Source organism: Cloeon dipterum, chromosome 4 (genome assembly GCF_949628265.1).
Source record: "Cloeon dipterum chromosome 4, ieCloDipt1.1, whole genome shotgun sequence".
In the NCBI taxonomy this organism is placed as follows: domain Eukaryota; kingdom Metazoa; phylum Arthropoda; class Insecta; order Ephemeroptera; family Baetidae; genus Cloeon; species Cloeon dipterum.
Genome location: NC_088789.1, coordinates 20,543,658 through 20,569,664, shown reverse-complemented (window position 1 = coordinate 20,569,664; position 26,007 = coordinate 20,543,658). Strand labels below are relative to the sequence as shown.

The 26,007-nt window shown below is 40.7% G+C and overlaps 1 protein-coding gene across 3 annotated transcripts; it reads right to left on the bottom strand.

The window, feature by feature from the left end:
• Positions 1–98: 98 nt before the first annotated feature.
• boi (brother of ihog) lies at positions 99–25,949 on the bottom strand. 3 transcript variants are annotated; one of them, XM_065488693.1, is made up of 13 exons: positions 25,792–25,949; positions 19,602–19,663; positions 7,380–7,492; positions 7,098–7,318; positions 5,536–5,944; positions 5,267–5,482; positions 4,364–4,654; positions 4,218–4,304; positions 3,736–3,958; positions 3,297–3,679; positions 3,025–3,234; positions 1,893–2,053; positions 99–1,298 (listed from the first exon to the last, which is right to left on the bottom strand). In XM_065488693.1, the coding sequence occupies exons 3-13, from the start codon at positions 7,453–7,455 to the stop codon at positions 1,125–1,127; spliced, it is 2,451 nt and encodes an 816-aa protein (XP_065344765.1). In that variant the 5' UTR covers positions 7,456–7,492; positions 19,602–19,663; positions 25,792–25,949; the 3' UTR covers positions 99–1,124. The 3 variants fall into 3 exon arrangements, with proteins under 3 accessions (XP_065344765.1, XP_065344762.1, XP_065344764.1); XM_065488690.1 differs by having other exon boundaries at positions 4,218–4,307; positions 25,792–25,948; XM_065488692.1 differs by lacking the exon at positions 19,602–19,663 and having other exon boundaries at positions 4,218–4,307; positions 25,792–25,948.
• Positions 25,950–26,007: the final 58 nt, after the last annotated feature.

The window sequence follows — 26,007 nt, the reverse complement described above, 5'->3', positions numbered from 1 at the left end:
TACAACATTAATATATTAATAAATAGAAGGATCATGAGAATATGATATCACAGTGATATATTTTTCTTACAGGGAGAGAAATAAATTTATGGTCTGAATTGATGATATGAAAATATTAGCACAATTTTATTTCTAGCAAGTCCATGACATGGAAATAATATATTCTAAAAACACTGGGTTTGTCTTTCATCACTAACCAGTGAGCACTCGTTTCTATTTGCCGCTATTTACAATCAGACTTCTGATTTGAGACACATTTGTTTTCTGACATTATTGTAAAACCCACGGCTACGTGCGAACACATAACTCGAGATACTAAACATTTTCGTCTCCTAGATCCAAAGGCAGTCTTTTGGATTGGATTATTAACCTACAGCAGTCGGTCTCATCCAGAAGAAATTGACACTTAGTTACGAAAATGCGAGCTACAAAAAGGCAAGAGATTGCTTGTTGTGTAAAAATTTCTCTTTAAACGTCGAAAAACAAAATCGTTTTATGAACTGTGCACAAGATGATTCTTATAACTGGGTTAATTATAGGCTTGCCAGCACCTTAGCAGGATCGTTAATTCTGTAAAATGCAAGGACTAGATTTGAAAATTATGCATTTTCAAAGCTACAATGTTAAAAGTTCATTACAGCAGAAACACAACAATATGGCAATTTTTAAGTACTTACGCTGCGGAATGCCAATTGAAAGTGAACCAGCGTACATGCTGGTATTAAATTTCACTACTGGGCGCTGATTTACGGTCAGAGGTGGTGCACCAAACAAATTAAAACAATTAAAACTTGTCCATAGCCACTCTTGAGATTTCAAAACAGAAAATAGCTGCACTGTATATAGAGAGACATTCTAATAAAAAGACCAACCATTTTCAAAGCCAGCCAAGCTTGATAGGAATTGACACGGCAGAGATTTCTTTCTACACTTTTGCTTCTAGCCATAGTGTCATATATAAAAAAAAATCGGGCCAGTTTTGTACAAGGAGGCTCTGTACATAGTCATGGCAGCAGAAATGCACATAAAAGAGCTTTGTCTGTACAAATTATCACATTCGTTGAACAGCGAAATAAATTAAGACAGTCTTGTGTCTTTGTCCGCTTCGGCAGTTTTGTCACTGATCAAACGCACTGTCTTGAGGGTACAGGTGACGCGTCCTCTTCGCTGCTTCCTGCCGACCCGCTCGTCCCCTCCAGATCGTCCTCGTCATCGTCAAGAGAATTCGTTCGCAAACGCTGTCTTGCTGGATCGGAGAAATTGTTGTTTTGGCTCGCCACCTCTACCACACTCTCTGCCTAAAATTACAATTTTGAATTGAGTTAACTAGTTGGGAGACTGTAAATTTTTTAAGAATTAAAAAGAGTTAAAATAAATGTCAAGAAAATTTAGAGGTCTTGGCCAGCCGCGCTACGTCGTGCCAACTGGCAAATTTTGGGTCACAAGGGCAGTCGCCGGGAAAAACGATCAAAAATTAAAAAGTGCAGGAGAAAAGCCGTTATGCACCATCAAAGTTCACGTTTAAAGTATTGTTAGCCAAACCAGCCGCCGGTGAAAATGACCAGCCACCGCCGGACAAAAAATTCAGCTAAGCCAGTCTCGCCAGCCACTGCCTTAAATCAAGCGGCTAATTGTGAGATCTCTAAGAAAATTTAATCTAGGAGAGCATTAAATTAGTTAAAAATTTTGTTCACATAGCATAATGAATTTTAAGTTAGGATTAGGAGTTTTAATTTCCTGTTTTTTCTAACAACTCCAGTTATAAGCTCTTATGAATTTTTTTTAACTTTTATTGGGATCAGTCAATAATTTTAAATTCAGCAGTGAAGAAAATCAAATAATAGTTTTATATGCATTTCCTGTTGGACGCATTGGAAAACCAAATAACTTACTTTGTAGTGCACAGCAGTACCATCCAAGGGGTTGGAAGTAATGTGCACCCTTGCTGGGTGTCTGTGCCCGTGCCGAATTTGGTGCGGATGATGAGCACTTCCATTTGTCACAGACTTCCCAACATTTACCAAGCCGTAAGCTTGAGCTTCTTTTTCTTGATCTGGAAGTAACAAGCAGAAGAGTTTTTTGAAATCCATGAATTTTAATCACACTTTGAGCAAGCACCTTGAGGAATAGTCAAGGACAATGATTTTCTTGTTAATTTGTATCATAATTTAAGTTGGAATATGCTGGAAATTTCATTCAGTTCAAATGTACGAAAAAGTGGCTTATTTGTTTAAAAATAGAATTGTGAAGCCAGTTTTTATTCAGTCGTGGTGATATTTTACTTAAAGACTCTACTTCAAAAGGCGAATCAATCACTGGTGCATTTTTTCCATAAAAATTTCTAGATTTTAGACTTGCTTAGGAAATTGGTTAATGGCTCATCAACAGATTCAGATAATTTTAAAAAAAAATATCCAAGCTTATTGTCATGTCAGGAAGCTCCATTTTGGCCACTTAGAGAAAAATCCATTGTGATTATTTTACTTCATTTTTTTTTACTTTGTCACAACTCTTTTGCTTTACTACAAACTTACAAATTCCTGACCTAATAAAATAACCTGTGAGCGAAATTTATAAGTTTATAGGAACGTTAAAAATGACCCACCGATTGATTTGTCGCTTTGAACACTGTCTACAAACCAAATTTCAGGTAACTTGAGTACTAACTTCATAATTAAATCACTACAATTGTTGAATCAAAACATGTCCACCACTTTCTGAGGTTCACATCAGGTTAGGCTCTACGCATGAATTCCCATCATGATTTCAATGGTTTGTCCAATAGATAAAACGTCAAATCCTAATAGTTTTGTTGTCAGTTCTGCTTCTACTTGCTCATGCTACAATTAAAATTTCCTCTCAAAATGTCACAAATTCCTGTCAATTCTGAGTAAATCGGCGCAGAGCAAAGCCATCTTGTGAATTTAATTTTCAAAAATTTTTCACGGGTTTTTGGACAAATCCTACAAACTGGATAATTTGCCGATAAAATTAAAAAAAATCAGTTGCTGTAGTTTTTATTACCTTGTTCTGAGGCTACTGTTCTGGACTGGCAGTTCTTGCAATAGTAGCCACCAAGGAAGAGGAGGAAGATGAGAAAGACCATGCATATGAAGGCTATTCCAAGATTAAGCATATGAGACGAACTGCTGGTGCTCTCAGGAACATATTCGACATCTAATAATTCGTTATCAGGATTGATAGGTGCGCTGGAAACTTCAGCTTCTGTCTTATCTAGAATGAAAATAAAAATAAAAAGCTGTTCCCTTGAAAGTTTATATTATTTTTCAACTTACAGCCAGTTCTTCCATGCATTGTCTCGCTGAAAGCAGAAATGCCGGCAGAGTTGAACGCCTGCATCTTGATTTCGTATCTGCTGTCCGGCAAAAGGTGTTTCGCCAAGCAGGAGCGAGAGTTTCCGTCTTGGCACATCTGTTTCTCAAAGGTGCCGGCCACCGAGTCACTGCGTAGGTGGATGAAGTAGCCTTCGATCGGCTGATGGGGTGGGACCGGAAAATCCCAGCTCACATTCAAGGCATTAGTACCGGCCGCAGTCACAGATTTGATCACAGGTTGTGAAATGGGCCTCTTGGACGTCGGGTCTTTGCGCATCACAAATACAGCAGATTTGGGCCCTTGCATGTTGTCGTTGTTGGTGTAAACAGCTGAGATCCGGAACCTAGGCATTTTTTTAAGTCAAAATGAAATCATTTGATGAAAACTTTATCAACTAACCTGTAACTCATGCCTGGCTTAAGATTGTTCACTTCAGCGCTGCGGACGTGAGGTCCCAAATCATCTTCCTCTGTTGACCACAAATTCGACGAGTTTAACTCAGTGTACTGCACCCTGAAGAATGTGATATTCAACGATTTTCCAGGGGGCACGTCCCACGTTAGAATCACTGAATCGCTGCTCAAGCGAGTTACATTCGGCCTTGTAGGAGGTATCATAGGATCTGGAAAATAAATTGAGTTTTTATTTCTTGTGCACGATAAGAGGTTGTCAAGAATAGTGAAAGAAATTTGACTTAAAGACGATTTTCAACAGCACCCATACTCATAATGGAGCCATTTTTTGTGCAAATTTATAAACAACAAGTATTAATTCCAATTTCCAATTAATAATTTAATAGAACACAACATAGGCGATCCATTTAGTGCAAACCAAAAACTCTCATAATCCAATGTAATCTGTTTATCTAGGAAATGACTTACCTTTGCTATGATTTTTATTATTATCGTTGCCATTTTTCTTTCTTCCATTTTTTTTAGGCTTTCCTCTGTGGTTCTGTCTGGGTTGAACTGCTGATTTAAAAAGAGTCAATCAGAACAAATTAGATGACAGTAATAAAATATTTCACCTTTGTCATCGTGAATGAGCTTGGGTCTGACGTGCAGCATGGTCATTGTGTTGACAGTGCCAGCCTTGTTTGAGGCAAAGCACTGCAGAATCCCAGCGTGCCGTTTCTCCACATACAAGATTGTCAGTTTTTCTTGATCAACGGCGATGGATTGGTCGTCCTCAGCAGGTTTGCCGTTGAGAAGCCACTTGATGGTGGGTTGTGGCGTGCCGGAAGCAGTGCAAGTCATGTTAAAATCGCCTCCTTCGTCTATTCCTTTGGTTTCTGACCTCATATCAATTTCTGGCGACTCTGTAAATTCCAGGACATTTAATAGACAAGCTTATTTTTTTTAAGGGAGAAAAGTAAAATCATTTTTGGTGTTACATTTAATACAAATTTACAAGTGAATCAAAGCCACGTTTTTTTGCTATTTGAAAATGTTGTCCAACTCTATTGCTCTCAAATTATTCATTTTATTAGGAAACCAATACTGAACGAAATTAGAGTGTTTTTTGCATCAGATGTGTATACTTTCATGAAATTAGAAGAAAATGACAATGAAAAGTTTCTGTCCAGCACCATAGGTGAGCTATGGAGACAAACCTTAGTATGATGGGGATTCCCATCTTAATTTTTGAAAACTGGGCCATTTTTGTTCAATCTTGGTGAAATTTGGTATGTCAACTCTCCTTGATGAGACAAGTTGATCAATGGCATTTTTTATTTTTAACATTTTTGTTCGCTCACAATCAGTAAAATGCTGGTGACTCACCAAAAGCTTGAAATAGTTCCAGAAACACTTGTTATGGTAATTTTAAAGAGTTAAGGTGTAATTCACCATCTGCTAAATTTCTACAATTATTTGAACACCGTTTGTGTTCAATAAATTCATCTATTTAAATAGAGAAACGCAATTCTTACCAACGACTTCCAATTTAATGACGCGTTTAACCCAGCCTAGCCTATTAGTGCCTAAGCACAAGTAGGTGCCCATGTCTGATTGTTTCACTTGCCGGATGCTGAGCGAGCCAGGCTTGATAATAATTCTATCTTGAGCTAGTTTGCCTCCGTACTTAGTCCAGTTGTAATGCGGCAGTGGCCACCCTGAAAAAGGGCAGTCCATCGTGATGTCACTGCCTGAAATACAAGTAGTGGGTAAATTAAGCAAACTGGAAAAGTCAAACACTCACCAAGATGGACAGAGTAAATTATCAGCGATAAAGTGGAAAGTGCAGGGGCGACGTCATGGGTTGGCGGCGATCCCACATGCAGGTCGAGAGTGTCACTCAGCTTCACCGTGATGTCAGTGATTGGGTTTGTAGCCGAGCATGTGTATCGGCCACTATCTTTGGAAGTGACGTTCCGCAGCATGAAGCCTCCGTACGCATCGGCCTGGTGAGAAAGCTGTTGGCCATCCTTGAAGAAAATAATCCGCGCTGGCGGCACGCTGACCGGCGGGTGGCACTTCACGTAAAACATGCTGCCCGTGTAAGTGGTGTCCACTGTATTTGTAGGGAGGCCTACAGGGTGTTCTATGTGCGCGACCGACACTTCTGCTGGTAAAGAAGCCAGTGCCGACGCACCAAAGAGAGCGATGCACTGAAATACAACCAAATTCATATTGATTATACAAATAAAAAAATCAGAAAATTTAATTTTTAAGTTTCTGCCGGAAGAGGATAATAATAATTGTTCACTTAGCATTGAATGTGATGTTATTTTTACAGAAAAATATTACATAAAGGATTATTTATGATAAAATTAAAAAAAATCATATTATTCTCAATTAAAATCATTACAGCGTTATAATTTTTTTTATTTTAGATTTTTCAGTGTTGTCCTTAAAAAACTAAAATTAATTTATAGCTGCAGCTTTACATGTATTTACTAAACACTGGTAGATTTTAGTGAAATTATTAAAGGATAAAAAATTTTCACTTTCACATAATTAACAGCGGCTGTTTTGGTTCCGCAAACCTAATCAACAGTATTTTCCGTCCAAAACAAAATTCATACCACAATATTTTCAGCAAAAAGTCCTGATTTCCTGAATCACAGAATCAGTTGAACACGATCGATTTTATTCATTGCTTAAAGTAAAATTGGAAAGAGGATACAAGTATCAAAATCTTGTCAACCTCGCCATTCACTCTTCCTGTGATTCAACCCTTCCTCATCAGAACCAGCAAGCTCAAAATGCTACATTTTGTTAAAAAAGCTATTTGAAAAGTGAAATTATGTTTCATTGATCACAAAAAGTCAACAAAGAAAAATTACAAGTGCCTTTCTGACTGCTCCAATTATGCTGCCCTTATAAAAAGTGATATTTAGGCAGTGTCCGAGATAAATTTTAAGAAGCACAAAAACGCACATAATTTAAAACAAAATAAATTAGCGAATTATCCACAAAATTTCCAATTTTAGCTATCCAAGCTTTTTAAATCCACGCTAAGTAAGATCATTTCATGTCTGGATCATTTTGTGGTTATTCAAGAAAAGAATTGAAAAAATCAAGATTAGGGATTATATTTGACTTTTAACAGTTTAAAAATAAAAAGGCATCTTGATATTTTGATAAAAACGGAAGATTTTTCCGTACAGATGTTCAATTTTAACATAATTATTTAATTGGGTTAAAATTATGTCTGGAAAAACCGAATAAGACCGTCTAAGCTTGTCTTGTGAGCCGTCTAAATTTCTCAGCCCTGTGCATGGATATTAAAAATTGATGTTCAAAGCAAGGAATATTCACCTGATAAGTGCCAGTTTGCTTCTCAAAGTCTTCCTTCTGTTGGGCTATTTTGAGGTCGAGACGTCCTCTGCCCTTGCTGACCGCCTCAGGCAGTGCTTTGCCGTTCAGCTGCCACTGGATGCTATCAGCAGAAACATTAAGCGCGCACTCCAGAACCACATCATCTCCAGGCTTAGCCATTGTTGACTCAGGGTGTTTTGCAAAACGCAGGCCAGAAAAATCTGTATAGTAAGTTAAATGTCAATTAGTATTTTGTAAAAAAGATGACCGATTTATTCATACCTGCGTCGCCTGCAACGATGGCTAAAAAGGAGTGGAACACGGCGCCGAAGACGAAAAATAGCTGGTTGCTCGTCATGGTGGATTCTCAAGCTGCCCTCTTTCACTCAGCACTCCTGCAACAAAAATTAATTTTTCTCATTGCTTTTGGCTCTGAACATCTCGTTTACGAGCGCTCGTAAATTACACCGAGCCTGGTAATTGCACTTAGGCCGCACAAAGGTCAAATGAAATGCACTCGCGCGGCCGTCCTCCTTGCTCCAGCCTCCCGCTCGAAATAATTGCAGTCGAGTGAAATCGAAACCCAATCCGCAAAAATTGACGTGACACAAATAAAATCTGCATGAAAAGCAACTTCGTGAAAATATATTCAGGCCGAAACCGAATATCTGACTTAAATCAATTTCGCGGTTGGTTCGACATTCAGATCCAACATATTGCTTCACAAACCGCAAAATATTTTTTATTTAGCTTGCATCGTTTCGATAAACACGAAATCATGTCAGAACGCATTTAACTTTGCGTTTCCAGAAGCTTGAATTTCAATTTAAGCAAAATATATCAAAAGGTATTGTTTCTATTGCTAGGCTTGTGTCTACTTTTTTAGCTATTTTACGGGGGCGCTGGTTTTACCCGGTAAATTTTTTATATGTTGTGGAACGCCTGAAAAATATTTGGGCGCAAGAAAAGACAATATCTTTGGCATTTCAATTTCGTATGAAATTCAGTTCAGTCTCGGAATATGGCCTTGCTAAACTGTTCAATGAAAGTGAGGAAGCCAATGATATAAGTAAAAGTTAAGATGTCAATGGCGTTGCCTCTACTACTTGCAAAAATTAAAACTTTTGAAGGCTTGAAAATTTTAAAACACGCAGTATTGCCAATTCAAAATCCGTTTAATGCTCTGAAGGAGTTTTAGCCACTCCACATTTCCAGGAAATTTTGGGGTGTTCCAAATGGTTTTTCGAGCACTCCATTTTCATTTCCGGACAAAGTCATGTTATTTGAACGTGCTACGAGTGGTAATTAATTTTTAGATAATCACGAATCAAGGTATTTCATTAAAAATAATTTTTCACCGAAATGTCATCATTTTCCTCAAATTTCCGTTTAATTTGAACTTAACGAATAGCTTTTCAAATTTTTGTAATATGATTATAAACAAAACGAGCTAAAATTAACATTTCCAGAAATCCATTTTTAAAAGATTAAGTTTGAACATTGAATGAAATTTTTTTTACCCAAATTAAACTTAAACCAACGAGTTTGAGGGGTTAAAACCCGAACTAAAATATTAATAATTATTTCGACATAAAATGCTCGGTCCTATCTATTGCTTAAAGCTGTAATAAACTTGCCCAATGCCCGGAGCGCGCTTTCCTAACCGAGACCACCTCTTATTGCTTCAGAGGCCAAGGGGTTACTGAGATGAGGGTGAGTGTGATGAGGCCTTATAAGGAGCACGGGGGTGGCACGCGCGACGCACCTGACTGACGCAGGAAGTTGCTTGTAGCCGAGTTAGAGATTAAAATCTGGTGATTAGACACACATTCCGGCCGACGTGGGAGGTTGGAAAAAGATGTGAATCGCTTGTTTCCTCTGCTTCATCAACTTTGGCTTCCGATTTTGTACAGGTTTTTCCAAGCCGAGGCGCGAGTCGTTTTGTTCTCATTTTTGTCTTTGTTTCGTCAAGCGCGGCGATTCCCCTTGTTCGCGTCCAGATTGAATGTCACCGATGAGGGCGCATTCAGCAGAAAGAAATTTGATTTGCATCAGGGCTCGAAGCCACAAAATAAAAACGACACCTGAGCCCTCGGCCCCCATCCCACGCGCGGGCGGCTAGAACAAATTCAATTTAACCGCTGCGCAGACGCAACGAGTGAGTGTGTAATTTTATTCATCAAAATTCCTGCGAATATATCATTTGAATAAAGCGTTCCATCTCTTTCTCGCCCCATTCTAAACCAGTTTGCTTAATTATGCGATTATGGCCGGAGGAATTAAAGTCTATAAACACCGCTAAAACCTTAATTAACTCTGGCGGGGAACAATATTTTCGGCACTTGCTTAAAAACTGGTCTGCAGCGACAGCAACTCCACGATGGACGACTTATTTTGTAACTCCGTAGAATTTTTCTATTCCTTCCATGGGATGGTTTTTAATTTTTAGCTTCTTAAAGTGGAGAGGAATTTAAAATTATTAATTTAGTGAAATAAAATAAGACTTCAAGAGGGGAGAATGTCCTCACTATTTGAAAAGCATGAACTACACTTTCTAAAAAAATTTAAAGCGCGTTTTTCTATACAAATACACTTTACAATACAGTTTTTCTCATGCAACGCGCGATAAAATATGAAATGAAAGGCAGCTCGCAAGGTGTTCGGAGCATTAGGCATTGCAGCACCCCTTGTGTTCGCGGTGCGTTCCACGAATTCAACAGACACGACGCGGCGGCGGCACCCTGCCGAACTCAGCTGGCTGGAACACGATTTTCGGATTGGATTCGCGTGAAGCGAGACACGACCTTCCCCATAATGCAGGTAACAATAACGCAAAGATGATTTTAATTAGAAAAAAATTGTGCGGGCCGGGCAAACAACAACGACACAATGCGAGAGCACGAGAGGAGAGGCGGCGGTATTCCGCGAAGCGAGGCAAATTATTTGCAAATCACGGTGATCCTCGAGTTATCGAGTGACTAAACACTAAAGAGAATCAGCAAATTTAATTTGCTCGCCGCCGTTTTTGCTCCTTTTGTGGCCGCGACCGAAAGAAGAAGCGTGCACGGATTTTTGCACACAAAGTATTTCTCTTTTTTATCGCGCGCCATCTCTGCTTTTGGTGGCGCAGTAAAAAATAAAAACAAGTCTCGGCTTCGTTCGGCGGCCACGGCCAGCGAGCGAGAGAGCGGAGCAATGAATTCTTCTCCTCGAATGAATTCCTCGGCAGGCTTTTTCCCAGAGCCACCTGCCTCCGCAGACAACTTTTGCCCGCTCGTTTGAGAAGCCACTCGCTCCCAATTGGCCGTCGTTTTGCAATACCACTTACAACGCCAACTTGCAAAAAGTGGCGTTAACCGAATTCTTTTCAATGGGCAAAAGCACAGTCGAAGGGCCATGCGCTTGATTGAAATCAGGAGGGACGCGATTTATTCAAATTGAGATACCCGATCGACAGCTCAAATTTATTTATAAAAAAAAATTCTTCAGCGATGAAAAAGATTTCACAAAATTTGAAATCGTTTAATTCCACTCATATATATTATATACGAGAGACACTCATCCTCTGCACAGAGGAATTCACGGTTAAATTACGAGATCATTTGATGCCGTGTAAGGACTGAAGCGGCCTGCAACTTATGATTATGATGCCAGTTGGTGTATGTGCGAAAAATACCGAGAGCTGTGTGCCTCTCGTTTCACGGAGTGGTGGCGAGTGAGTTGGCCTGTTGGAATTCCTTGCAGACTGCAAAGCGAGTTTGCAAGTCGAGGAATGAGAGAAATAAATAAAATGAATGTTGGCGCGCGGAGCAGACGGGTTGAAAGTATATGTAAAAAGGAACGAAAAAGGATCACGTGATAAATTTCCTCTGCAGCACGAGGCAGACTGCTGCATCCCACACAAACGTGAAATAATCTCACTCACTCAATTTCTGCGCCGCACCATTGCTGCTGCTGTTTGGCGAAATTTTCCGCTTCCTTCATTTGAAAAAAATCTGACTCAGCACCGGTAAAGGAAAGGTGATTCTAAAGTGGAGTTAAAAAGATAATAATAAATAAAAACAAAAACTCAGAATGTCAAATTTCTTGAGTTAAATAAAAAAATTTGCACGTGCCAAGTATTACAGCTTACAGCTATCAATCAACAACCTGGGCGGACCAATCAGCGTGCACTAAATAAGCATTATTTAAAACAACGTAAAAATCATTTTCATTTTTTTTTTCGAAATAATTTCCACAAACTAGCAGGAACCCTTATGATTTGATTGTCTATAATCAATTAATTATATTTTAAACTACACAATCCTAAAAATGATCTATTTTGAATATTTCCCTCTGTAAAAAACAAATTTTGCACTTATCATTATTGCTGATTCAGGTCTGAGTCAGGTATTTCACGGGATGGGAAAGGAATGGGAGATTGTGGTTCGCAAAGAGGAACCAGTCCCTCTGCGCCGACTGCTTTTTTACAATTTGATTGTTATCGCCGCCACTTTTACAACTTCATTATTCGCCTCCCTTTTTCTTGTTTTCGCGTCTGCACGAAATCTCTTTGTTCAAGGAAAAAAACGGGCAGGTCGGCGAGTGGAATCGCCAATTAGGAAAAGTCTAGCTAAGCCATGTGCTCGAGGTGTTTTTCGCAGAAGCACCGCGTCAACTTCAAAGCCTAAACTCTAATTCACTCGCGGAATTTGTGCTCGAACATCTCCTAAACAAACCGAGATGCTTAGTTAGTTAAGTTGCCCGGATAATTAAACAAGACGAAAAAATTACGAATAAAAACAAACGAGCGTCGATATCTCTGTGGAGGCCACGGCGAGGCCAAAGTACAATTTAATTTCCAAATTGCGCGGCCTGGCAGCATCTTTTTGTCCGATTCTCGCGCCCAGGTGTTTTGTTTGTGCGATCGCCGAGAACAAAAGCGCGAGGGATTTCGTATGCTGGCCAGGCCTGAAAAGTAATTTGCACACGCCAATCGGCCCTGGCGGAATATCGCTGCTCGCTCGCTCACTTTTTATTGGCAGACGCCACTTTTCTTTCGCTTCTCCGGCTCGTTGGCCATTTATTATAATTTTTGACGCCTCTTTCGACCCAGGCACTGGCAAACTCGCAGCGCACGCCGCACGGCAAAAGCGATTCTCGCCAGGGCAGCCAGCCCAGCTCAAACAAAACGAGACATTCTTGCCGGGTACATTATTTACTTGACGGGGATACGTGCCAGACGCAATTCATTTCAACAATTTTTCGCTGTTTACAAAACAGAAATAAATGCTCCATTGGACAAAACATTGTTAAGCTGCAAGTAAATATTTTCCTCAGTGGAACAAAATCAAAACTGTTCTTTTCGCAGTTCACCCTGACAATTTCACCTCTCTACAAATATTGTTTGTTATCACTTTTGCAATAAATGTTTATGATTTTTTTGAGCATGCGGTTCCTTTCCTTTCAAATGCTAAACAAAATTCAAATTGTCGACCTTTAATAGCGATTTGCTGATCGTTTAGAGTCCAACGTCTACACAAATAAGAAATAGATAATCTTTACGTGTAATTTAAATAAGAAATTTCGGAACATTTACGAAGAACCTGAGAAATTGATGCAAGACGGCGAAAGAAAAGTGATCCACTTAGGTGGATTTCTACCTATAGGTCAATTTATATTTTTACGATTTCGGAGGGCAGTTGGGGGCGAAATTCGACGCAGAATTTTCCGGGACGCATTTTGAAGAGCGCTGTAGGATCGATAGGAGCCGAGTTATCAAGTTCCTCAGTGAAATTTTTACATATCGGAATTTTGTTCAAGGCCTAGTCAGAGCCCAAAGATTTTCTTGAATTTTGTCTAAAAAATTTAATGTAAATTTGTAATATCAATATGATTTTGATAAAAAAAGAAATAAAAATGGCGTGTTAAGCAAACAGCTATGCTGAGGGTTGAAGGAGCCGTCTGATTTCTCGTTTAAATATTTGTCGAGCGCACGGACACGGACAACAATCAACAGGCTGTTGCCACGCAGCAGCATCTTCGCACCAGCGACCAGTAATCGCACTCTTGGGTGTGTGTGCTTAAGATTTTCTCACTCTCGAGGCGTGCGAGATGCAAATTGAGGCTGGAAATGAGGTGAGAACAAATTTCCTCGCCAGCAATTTTTCTCCTTCATTGGGAAAAGTAGGAACTGCTCGCTCAATATTCCGGCCGCCCCGCGGGGCCCGTCGGCGGCAGGGAGCAGGGTGGGGGTCCGGGGGACCAAGGCCGCTAACGAGCTCTGGAGTTGCTCCGGCCAAATTACAGGCGAACGAGAAAAGGAGGCGCGAACAAAAACACGTCAACAAACAAATCACTCTAATTTCATTTGCGTGTCCGACACTCTGCGCTTTTTCCTCTCGTTTTTGCTCAGCTCGCCCCGCGGCGCCCTTCCAATTAATTTCCATCTCGCCTTCGTCTTCTTCTTCTCCTCCGGCAGCGGCCGAAAAGCCGCGCGTTGAAATCCCCTTTCTTTGAGAAGTGAGGCAGACACCGTGAAATTTATCGCCGATCAATGCTGTGTTTATTTTTTCATCAGTTGTACGGTTTCGTGCATACGTTTCGCCACGACCAGACTCGTCTTTTCATTGAGAAACGAGCGATTTTGCTACTCGTGCTCGCATCGAGACGAATCGCGTCGCGCGGCGGCTGCGGTTGCTCCGCTCGTGCCGCTATTCTGTTTGTCAACTCGATGATGTAAATGTCTGGCCGAATATTAAATAATGAATGGACGAACGCTTCCACAGAACGCACCATTCAGCCGCCACGCCAATTGTTGATTTAAGCCTGCCACAATGGCTCTGTAGATCAAACAACAGCAAACAAAGCGTCTTTCAAAACGCCTCGATTGATTTTTTGCTGCAGCAAAGCTCGCTTTATTTCACAATATGCTTTGATAAATTTCAGATTGAATTTAGACAAGGTTTTAAAGTGTTTATACATACCAGAAGTTGGGAAATATGGCAGTAAATTTGAGTAACATTACTTCTAAACATTTTAGGTTTCAATTTAATAATTAAATTGAATTAAAATGTTTTTAGCACAAGTAGACACGCTTTTTCAAACAAATTCCATATGTGTTAGCGCGACGCTCCTTTTATGTGAGTGAATTTAATGCGTTAGGACTGCTGTTAACAATTCAATCCAAGCAACCTGTTCTCAACTTGCCATTTTTTAATTACCGCAGGTGCAGACACTCGAGCTCGGCAGGTAACGACGGTGCGGTTCAAATCAACATGCACTAGAGAAAATTGGTCTCAACAAACCCCTCTTTGGAATTTTGTGGTCTGCTCGGCACAGAAAAAATGTAATTTTACGAGCGGGGCGCTCATATTCTTTCCCAATTAGGCGCTGAATCATCGTCGCTGCGTTTTCCTCGAGCGTGCGGCGTCCACAAAAGCTGCCCATTTTCTTCAGCCATTGATTTTTATTGAGCGCGCCAAGCGAGAAAATATTAATTCTGAATTAAACGCGACAAGCTGGAATTCGGTCAGCCAGGACCAATTAAAATTTTTACTGCGAGTCGTAAAACGCCGAAAATCGTATTTCAAACTGTATCGACACGCTTGGTTGCAGCAATTTAAATTTCAGCAAGGCAAGTGATTTAGACTAGAGGTTAAATCAAAATTTTATTAGGTGAAATCAGCATCGTTAAAAAAGGCGTGTCATGGACTTGAATTTCTAATTTTCCTTACTGGTTTCGTCTGTGATTAAGGAGGACTGATCCCGTAAAACCCCAGAAAAAATACCAGTTGCAGCCAATGCATAAACTAAGTTTTATCGTAAACAAAAATTTCCAACTGTAACCGCCAAAATAGAATAAATAATTTCCCGTCGGCAATTTTAGCTCACTACATTACCTTGTTGTGGTTAACAACTTTGATCCTTCCGCTGAGATCAAACATTTTTCATAAATATAAACACGCACCTCTCTTGAAGAACAAAGAAGCCCCGGCCTAATTACTAATTATTCCCCTCCAATGCACCTGTAAATTGAATTTGATTTTTTTTTCAGGGGCAGCTAGTAAAAGAAAACCGCAAAGCTGCCACACTGGAGGGCGCAAAAGTTGTCGGGACGAAAAGCGGCATCAGCGAGACCATCAATCAATCGCCTTTCCTCATCTCGCCAGACAAATCATCTTTCGTCATCATATATTTTTTTCATTCCTTCGTACGGCCGCGCCCATTAAAATGCAAATTCACTTCTGATCATTCCCACTGACCGCAAAAAGGTCTAATTTTCTATCAGACCGACGCTAACTGTCATGTTTGTCGGGCATAAGAGCATCCATTACCGAAATTGGGGCTTGGATTTTATACATGTCTGTCGATAAGTGGCAAATTTCAGATCAAGATCGATCCATCTAGTTTGAATAATTAATTTCGTCAAAATATCCAGGATTTTTTTATATCTATCGGTGCGTGACACTTTTACAATGAGAATCACCTCATCTGATTTAATTACTTCATTTCTTACAAGCACGGCCTGCAAAATTTGTCTCAGCTGCCGACAGTTTGAGTGCAAAATACCTCAGCGGGGACATAAAATTTTAAGACGGCTTTAAGCAAGTGTCCGCGCGGCGTGTACTGAGAAATAAATTGTTGAGGCCGAAAAGCTGAATTTATTTGCGCGTTGCGAGCATCTCGGCAGCAGCAGCAGGAGCAGGGAAAAGTAGTTGCTGCAAAGCCAAGGCCGCATTTCTCAGACTGGATTCGCAACAGGTCGTCCGTCGGCGCGGGCAAAAAGGAGGCAAAAAGCGGGCGGCCACTTCAAAACGGCCGGACGGACGCGGGACAAGTCATTTTTCGCCGCTGCGACTCGCCGGCCGCGCGACAACTCAATATGAAACAATTGCGAACAACGCGACCTCGCTCAAATGAACTTGTTCCGCGGCATTTCGCGCCACAAAGGCGGGGGATGCTGTGGCTTGGCCGAGTACAATCAGATGCGCGCTGCAAATTGATTCGCAGTCGAGTCGTCGAGACAAAGATCGGGCTGCTGCTTTCCCACCAGTTTTATTCTGCACCAGCGGACGCCGACACTTTTGTCAACTCATAAGACTATAAGTGAGCACAATTATCGGAGCTCAATTAGATGGTTTGGCTCAAAAGGAACATAGTAAAAAGGAACTCAAACATCTCCATTGAACAGCTTGACCAGATTTATCACCATACTTAAAACTATGCACCGCATTCTGTCACGGGCGACCTTGTAGTGATTCAAAGAGTAAAAAATCCAAACAAGTGAAAACCGAAGAGTAAAAATACTCTATTTAAAGTTGAAAATTTTGATTTTAAAGCAAGGAAATTCAACTGATCAATCGCTTTAAAGGAGTATTTCTCCATTTTCATGACATATCGAAATAGTTTAAATCCCCAATTAATGCAAGTCCCGGTGGGTCTAGGGAGATTCCCGGTGGATTTAATATTTTTTTTCCCTATGCCGCGGTGGATTGGCACCTTGGGGAACAGCTACTTTGTAATTCCCATTTTTCAGATATTTTACATCACTTCGAACTTCAAGTGAATTGGTGCTGCATGATTCAGGGAATCATTTGTATCCTTTTTAATATATCATCCGCAATTTAAGACAGGACGTATATTATGTAGGTTTATGAGAAAATCAGCTCAAAGTTTGTCTGCATTTCAAGTTTGCCTACTGCAAGACGTGATTTATTTCGCTAAAAGGAGAGCAAGCCACACGCCTTTGTAAGAAGAGTTGAAATCAGTCACGGTAACATGAACACGACATGGAAATGTTCAAGAAAATATTATGAAAGATTTATTTGATTACATTTCATAGAAATGATAAATTTATCACTAATCCATATATAATTGACTGAGGTTATTGGAAGAGTATAGATAAACTCTAAAATGTGTAGAATAAATTTAAAAATGGGTTTGCTCTTAAAAAATTAGCTCAATCGTCCTCGTTCTAGACAGCACACCGTTTTTTCCCCTCAGCACTCACTCCTTAACATAACAGCCGGAACAAAAATTTGTCGCCGCCAAGGAAATGTGAGGAAATCCGATGCTGTTAACAATTAAAATGAAAAGGAGTGTCGAAATCTTGCGTTAGCCCACCATTAGAAGTGCTTACCGGCGTAACGCATTTTATTATAAACCCAAAAACCCTATAGACAGAACCGTGCGTTACAACCCTACCTCCTTATAAAATAAGTATTTCATAATAAGCCTGTATTTGAGCTTCTTGACACGAAAAAATCCTGAGTGCATATTTCAAAATTTGATGGTGTCAATGAACTTTGAGTGATATATCCTCCCTGATTGTGTTTGTCACGTTTACAACTGAAACCCACATTTTTCCTTTTATACACCTTTTTGCAGGTGCGTGAGCCCACCACCGAATTTCCCAAGAGGTTGAAGTGATGAATATCTGTTAGTGGTGACAAGAAGCGCTGATTCATAAATATTAATGCCCTGGAATGCTGCGGGGTTCACTTTGACCCCGCTTGCTTCCCGCGTTCATGCTGGCGGTAATAACCAGTCTCCAGATTAGTTGGGATTATCTGCTAATTTATCTCGCGCCGTTTCAAGGCTGCGAGGCGCAAATTTTGAGACAAATTTGCGCCCGCCTGCCTGCCTGGGCCGCGCAGCGAGCAGCGCGTTGGCAGTCGAGACAATCCAGTGGGCTGCTCGCTTGATTTCCGAATCAGATTTTATCGTCAACGTTTGAAAGACGACACCATTTAAAAAGGGCGGCAACCGCTTCACTTTATTTTTAATTAGATAAGAGCGCAAATATACGTTTCCTCCTCAATCACTCTGCGTTGAATTGCCGCCGCTGGAATTTATTTGCTCCGAGACGCTGATAAAACCGAGTGGGAGAGGCGTCAAAAGGCGAGATTATTTGGGAAAAGGATTAGCTTCTTACTTTGGCGCCTCCTCCTGGACTTTTTTACTCTCTGCGCTCCTCGCTCGCTCTCGGGCGATACAACAGCTTTTCTCTTAAAAGCCTGTTGAGGACGTGTCGCTTTAAAAGCAGAAACAAGCCAATTAAACTTGACAGCCGAAAAATCCGACGGACGAGTGAGTGCGCGCGGCGCGCGGGCGAAATTCCTCTTTGGCATCGAGAATTGGCCTGCGCCTGCACATAAACTCAACCGGGAAGACACAGCACTAAAGTTCAGGGGGCGTGTTATGTTCTTTTGTTTTATTGAGGTGTAATGCACCTTTCTTGTTTCCACCGCGCGCGGCCGCCGAGCGAGAGGTGCTGGGAAAGAAATCTCCGCGCGCCTTCGTGGGAATTGGAGATTAATTCTGATTTATCGCCCACGAAATCAACGCGTCCGATCGCTATTTCTTTGAATGTTAACGAGGCTCAACGCGGTCCCTTTGTAAGCCGCGAAAGGGTTGCCGCTGGACCACAAAATTCGATGCTATTATCACAGACAACAATGTAGAGTTTTCGTCTGCATCTAAAGACCTTCTTAGAAGATAATCGAAATTGTTTATTTGGTTTGGCCCAAATGTGGAAGGGAGCAAACCACTTTTTACATTGTTGAAGAAGCACTGGTATAAGGACGGTAGAGACAGGATACGACAGTTGACTTGGATCCTGAGTTTACCTTCCTTACACTGGAATTTAATTTTTTAATATTATACTAATCGATTCCCGAGGGATTAATTAGGGTTTGCAACCAAATCACACAGTCAACAATTCAACACATCGGTGGCAACGAAAAACTGTTACTTGATAAGTTTTCGGTCTGATCCTTCCAAAAATTGAGACAAGAACGCTGGTGACCAATCGCAGATTTGATTAGCTTTTTGGCAAAACTCTATAGCCTAACTAAAAGACAGCCAGCGCAATGAAGCGACAAGTCAGGCCAGCCAGCCAGCAGCAGTTAGCATTAAAGCTTGCACTAGCTGTCACTGCGGCGCTGCTGTCTGACTGTCAGCGGTTTGACCATACTCAGAGTATTGCTCCCTTTTCTGATTGCCTGCATCCTTGTCTGGGTTCAGACCAAACACCACCAAAGTAGCGGTTTTTATATTTTAGCCGATTTTCAACAGTTCGTCGAATTGTAATGCTTTTTAAAGGTAGAGAAGTTCACGTTTTACTTTTTACTCTTAAGAGCACAATAAAACGATAAAACTTAAAATAAAAATAAAATTAATTACAAACGCGCGGACACGTAAAAAATGTTATGTTTTATTCATGCTACAAGAGTCGCAAAAACGTCTTAATACTTTTTATAATGAGGCATTAAATATGCGTCAAGCCATATTTTTAATTAAATAGCATCAGATTACATGAGCAGGAAGAGCCGCGCGGAATGCGAAAAAACTGTCCTGGCTTGAGTGAAAACGGAAACTGAGCCTTCGGGAGGCGCGTTTCGCCTCCATTAATCACACGGCATAATTGTTACAGCTTCCTGCTTTCAAATTGCCTGCACATGTTGCCGCAACATGAGTGCAAAGCAAACAGACCATTTGTCAATATTCCTTTAAGAAGCTCACCTCAAGCACGAAAGCACCCCACTGCACATCAAAATTGCGATTCAGGAACAGATACAGCAAATCTATAACACAATAATTCACATCGCATCAGCCTTTCCGTCGTAAACACTTTATTTATCTGAAAAGTAAAATTATCTTTTTCTGATCAGTTGAGTGGATCAGCAAGAAGTACGTCGAAAATAATGCGCGAGCCGCGTCGATGTTGGTAAACGGATTTGAGCTGAGCAGCGTGAAAAGGAAGTGTTTTCGGAGGGAAGAGAGGGGGCAATATTCTCCTTCTGCTGTGCAGGCGCTCAATTCAACCAACATTCTTCTTTTTCTCTCTTGGGCTGGCCGAGGAGCAAAAGGAGCAGCATGATTGTTGAGTGTGTGTGTGTGTGTGTGTGAGTGAGTGAGTGAGTGAGTGAGAGAGAGAAAGAGAGAGCAAGTAAGCAAAGCGAGTGCTGGCTGCACCAAGCAACAGGGAAATAATGAACCGCTTCCAAGTGGGAAGACCCCGAAAAAATCGAGCCTTCATACGCGACAAAATTAACGTAATTTATACATTTGATCTGGGCCGTAGGTAGGCACTACCTCTGCGTTGTAATTGAAAACTAGTTATTTCCCACGCATGAAAGAGATAAATTGTATCAGTCTAGGTGGAGATCCAGCCGTTTGTATTTTTTGACAAAAAAAATGTAACGATTTGGAAATTAAACGATTTGGTCGTTGATTAAGATTGTACGATAATTCTTTTACAGTGTGAAATCGTGTCTCGTGGCATTTTTGTTGTTAACTAATTTGACAAAATATTAAAAGAGACATTTATTTATTTCCCCTGTAGATCAAATTGCGAGAAACTGACTCACTCGAGGAGCTAATTTTAAACAAAAATATAAAAAAATGAGGCTGCTGCAAGCCTGACCTTCTTAATCGCAAGCAGCATAAATTATCTAATTTTGACTCTTCATTAATTAAACTTCTCCACTCCCTGAAATGAAAAAAACGGATCCGTGTGGTGAGTCTCAAACTCAGATTTTTTGCCAGATAACTTTTGCCCGCAGTACGGTGAGTAATGCGTATGGAAATTCGTCTGCGCGGTGCGAGCGAGCGAGCGAAAAGAATTTTGCGCCTAGCAAATGTGGCGGCTTGTGTACATAAATTATTGTCAGCTCTGCTTATATATTTATCTGAAGGCGGGACGCGAAATAAAATTTCTTGTTCACTTTGGCGTCTAATTTATTGCGGCCATTCCAAATATTTTTCAATGCATTCAAAGAAACGTACGGCAACGACATGACGTCACTTTGGAAAAAAAGGAGCAGCCGCCAGCGAGAATTATTTCTGCTCAAAATCGGATTATTTATTCGTCGGCTGGCCTCCGCGGGTCAAACCTCTGCTTATCAGTTTTGAGACGGATGCCGGTTGCATTTAACAGACAAATCAACCACTTACCAAACGCATCAGACTATCAGACAAGATAAATTGGATTTGTTTTATGGTGCAGGCATCAATAGGATTTATTAAAATTTCACTTAATGTTGACTTTGTCTCCGAGATGGTGAGCTGGCCCAGTATATTAATTTAATGGGTAGGATATTTCAAAATATAAATTATCTTTATAATCCTAAGACAGTTTTAAATTTAAGTTGGCTGCGCTCCTGGACTATTTATTTTAAAGAAGCGTGTCTGGAGTTTTAATTTTAATTTTTTGAACTCACAACCAGCCAAAACGTATATTTAAATTTTTCCTCTAATAACGTCATTTTGTAAATGAAAGAAATTTAAGTTGACGTTGAATAAAAAATAAGCAAAGATAATAATAAAACAAATAAATACAAAAACACCTGCAAAAAAGCTGAAGTAAATTATCTCAATCTGGATATTTGTTGGACAACATCTGGGTGCGTAATTTGCATCTCACCATGAAATGTGAGTAATGCCGACAGCAACAGCAGTGAAAAGTAGCGTGTGATTTATTTGCGTCGGCGGAACGCGTGCTAAATCGATTGAAGCGCTCGAATTCAGCGAAAATAATTCAATTTTTACGACGGCTAACCAGAGGGTGGGTGAGTAAAAAATGCAGAGGTAATTTTCTTTCACGTTCTCAGCGGGAATCTGGAAATTGCAGGCTAAGCTTTTGTGATAAATTTCGGGTATTTGTGAGGAGCGCGAGGAAATATTGACGCAGCACGCCGCTACCTTCAGGTTTTGTTCTCCCCTGATTTTGTCTGACAATAAGCGAGGGAACAAAAAACATAAAATAAGGCATCAGGCATCCAGTTCCCACATTTTTCGTTCCTTCAAATCCAGTGGTACACGAAAGCTGAGAGGCGCCGAATCGAAACAACACTTTAGGGGTATTTAGAGCAAACCGGTTTCAGCTGTATCGAATTTCGGCAAACAGCTCAATTAAGTAAAGCAAATTATCCCTCTATTGCACACAAAAGGTAAAATGCAAAGGAGCGATCACGAACGGCTGACAAATTAGAGTCCATACCGTTTGCTGCGTTCGGTGGATCGGAATCGACTCCGCATCATTTCACACGTCCCTGCCGATCGCGCCGCGCAACCTGCACTCGATTTGGTAAATAACGTCAAAACCTGCGGCGAACCCCGAGATCTAATACGATTATGCTGACAAATGCGACGGGGCACGCACGCGAACCGAATATGTCCCTCTACCTGTTTTGAAAACAGGCAGAGATAAAGGTCGAGAAGACCCTTTTCACGCAGCTACACGCCACACAAAATAAATATTAGACCGCAACATTTGTACCAGATGTCAGGAGATGGGAAATTCTCCATTGAAAATTTATTGTTGACAATCACTGCTTCCGGTTTTTTTATCATCAGTCAGACCTAAATTGATTTTTAGTAAATAAAGAGGCGAAATACCAGAGAGACGTTTGTCAATTCACCAAGCCAATAGAAATAGGAAGTTGAATCGGTTCGTTTGTTGAATACAATTCAGCGTGAGAATCTGAGCGACGTCAGGGGCGTCCAGAGGCATAGGGGTTGCATTTTTCAATATTATGACACGCGAGTCCCTTTTGGATTTGGGGCGAATAGAAGAGCTTACTATTTGCTGCATTATTGCATTTTCAGCAAGCGCGAGAGGCGAGAGTACAATGTTTAGCGTATCAACACATGTCTCCCTGTAGTCACAAAACCCTTTCATCCCTCACCCCTTGCGACAGGTTTGCGATGTTATTTAGTTCAAGTGTCGTAGCTAAATCGAGCTTAGTGCCGACTCTTCAGAATGAAAATAATTTTTACAAAAATCAGCAGAATTTACACGATGAGACGCGGGATTTGTATAATTTTACCTATCAGGTTTTTCCAAACAATGTAATCTTTTACAAGTTTAACCCAAATATTCCCTAAAAGCGATTGAAATGAAGAATTTTTTTAAATTGATGATTAGAGATAAAAAAATCATCTCTAAAAATGTTGGAATAAAATGTTTAACTTTAAATTTTGGTCATTTGAAGTCGAAATCAAAATGAAATAAGATTAAAATATTGTTCGTAAAAATAATTAAAACTTGGAAGTGTGCGACATATTAAAAGAAAGGTTACTTGGATACTAAATGGAAACAACCCTTATTGTGAGGCAAACATGTGCATTATCCGCAAATTCCTCAAAGTTAGTTCTCACGGGAAACTTTCCACTACCCTAAACAAATTATTTTTACCTTTAAAAGTGACATAACCACGCCAGCGCACAGCTCAATGGTATGTGCGAGAATGTGAGTCGAGATTGAATGTTCAGCAACCTTTTTGGTATGTATTGTTGTATTAGACTGAATGTGCGGGCTCAAAAGGAAGTTTTGGATTTTCTCCTTATGTATTTCTGTATCTTTCAATGAATGCCTTCTTTTCATTGTTCTCTTAAAAAAGGGATATTTGACAGCGGAAACTACCTTGAAGACTACTTTCCAACAAAATCCTGCGGAAACGTTCCTTTAAGTCGCCGATACAACAAAGAAATCCTATTTGTTTCTACCCCATTGAGTTATTTGTTATTTAAGTGTACATTCCTTTTGTTTTTTCTTCAAACTGTCGTAAAAAGTCATATTTGTCAGGTAATCAGGAAACCATTGGACTTGGACAGGCTTTTTGTCTAACCCTCTTCAATGAAGTTCTCATCTAGTAAAAATAGAGAGAAAAAAAACAAATTCCCCGAAGCTGAAACAGACTGATTTGTGGCGTCATAACTCACAGGCTGCACGTACCTTATTCCTGCCATTTATTCCGATCATGATCTGCGCAAACAACTCACGCTTCTTTTGAATGCAAAAGCACCGAATTTATTTCCGTGTAAGTGGTGCCAGCCAGCCGTGCTCTATAGTTGGCACACTGGTCATGGCTGGCCAAGTGGCGATACCAGGCGTGAAAAATGATTCCGTTTCGCTGCTGACAAATTAATAAATCACCGGCCTGATTTTGAGGTGCATGTGTCTACATTCATGCAGGGTGAGAAATGAGTCCATTTTCAGGGCGAGGAAAAATCGATCTTTATCACGAAGCGACCGCCATCAATCTTGGTTCGAAAAGGAATCAACTGTGTAGCTCTCATCAGTTCTAAACTGGAGAAAGGGTTTGCTACAGGTATTTCCATCAATTTTTACACAAGAGTCACGACAATAAATTTTAAAAAATTGACATTTTTGAGCAATTTTTGTTAACATAAATAAAGCTAACCTGGTTTCTTTTCACCAGAGAAAAGAGGCTCTTTTTGCGTGATTCTACGGCTACACTTTCTTTTTTAAATTGGAGTCTTTCAAAAACGGTATACCTGCTTTGAACCAAATTTTTTCGACCATGGTTGTAAAAATTAAAAAGCTGGAGATAGGAATTGCTCGTATTGTTAATTTTGGAAGGTTCTGTAAAGGGAAATCGCCACTCTCATACTTGTAAAGAGCGGATTTTACAATGGCAACAAAGCAATTTTTTATATTTAGTAGCGACAGGTATACAGCTCGCTCGTTATTTTCTCCCTGATCCCAAAGACGGGTGTTTAACACTGACCCCGACACCAGCTTGAGGGGGTGAGAACAGCGAGGGCGATGTGGATCATTCTTGAAAGCTCTTAATGGTGTTTTCGTCTTTTAGAAGCGGCTCGAGCAGTGGCCTAGAATACCTAGCAGCTGGGACTTCCTGCTGGCTTCATTGTCATTGTTGGTTTCGTGTAATTTTTCATCGGTCATAACAACAACAAAAAAAGCTTTTTAATCCTGATCTGGAAAAATATTTCAGAATTCCCAAGGGGATATAAGGATTTCCTTTGGGAAATTAAAAGGCGAACTGGGGTGGAAAATATTTACGAAATATATTAACAGTGGAGAATATTTCGAGCACTCCGACCGAAATTTTACATTTTCACAGAAGAAAAACGCAATAAATTCATTTCTTGCAATTCTTGCGCAAGAAATTGGTAAAAATTTAGTGGTAAAACCCGTTAACAACCCGTGGTGAAAAAAACAGGGTGGTAATAAGCAAATGCAACCCTGCAAACACACCTAATTGTAGCGATTCTCAGAATAAAAATAAAACGGAAATGTAAATTTTCATCTTAATACGAATAATGGGGGCTGCAGGGTTATCTATTAAACATATTTGCACCTAATTTAGGTGAAAATGGGTAAATCAACAAATTAAAAATTTCCCTTCCTACCTGTTTGGTTCAGAAACAATTTATCATAGTACATCTCTAACACGAGAATAGGGAGAAAATATTTTCGCGCAGTTTGGCGGATTCGCTGAGGAATTTTGTCCATCAGCTGAAATTCGAGATTTTCGCATGCGTGCTCTCACCCTCTCACGTGTAGCAAAAAAATCAGCACGCACTTCTATTCATCCCGGACGGCGCGAAAATACATGAATCAAAAGGACACGGGCAGGGACTGACTCCACATGCTCGTGATTATCGTTTTTGGCAACGACAAGTGGAATAGGGAAAAAATAACTCACTCGCGGTAGAATGAAATTGCGCAAAAAAAAGCAGCGAGATCTAAAATAAACCAGTCTCTCGGCTGGGGGAAATAACATAAAAAAACGCCCCGCTGACAAATGCGACAATCGGGAAAGGGTTTTGCAAAGCCCAAACCAAACAAGGTTTTCCGCGAGGGGCACCACGACCACGCAAAGGTCTCGCGGGTGCCCTTGAACCTGCGGGGCCGTCCGTGGAGGGTGCTGCGGGGGCTCACCTGCGGCCGTAAAAGCTGCTCGGGGTCATGCCGGGGCCAATACCGCGTCCGTCTCGACGACCACTCTGTCTTGACAACACTGGCTGCTCGGCTGCTGGCTGTTTTGGTGGCTCTCGGCCACGATCGGCGACGGACGGATGGATGCTGCCGATGCAATCCACCCGCGATCGCACGGGACGCCGTTACTGCTGCAAGTGCCGCAGGTGCTGCCACCTT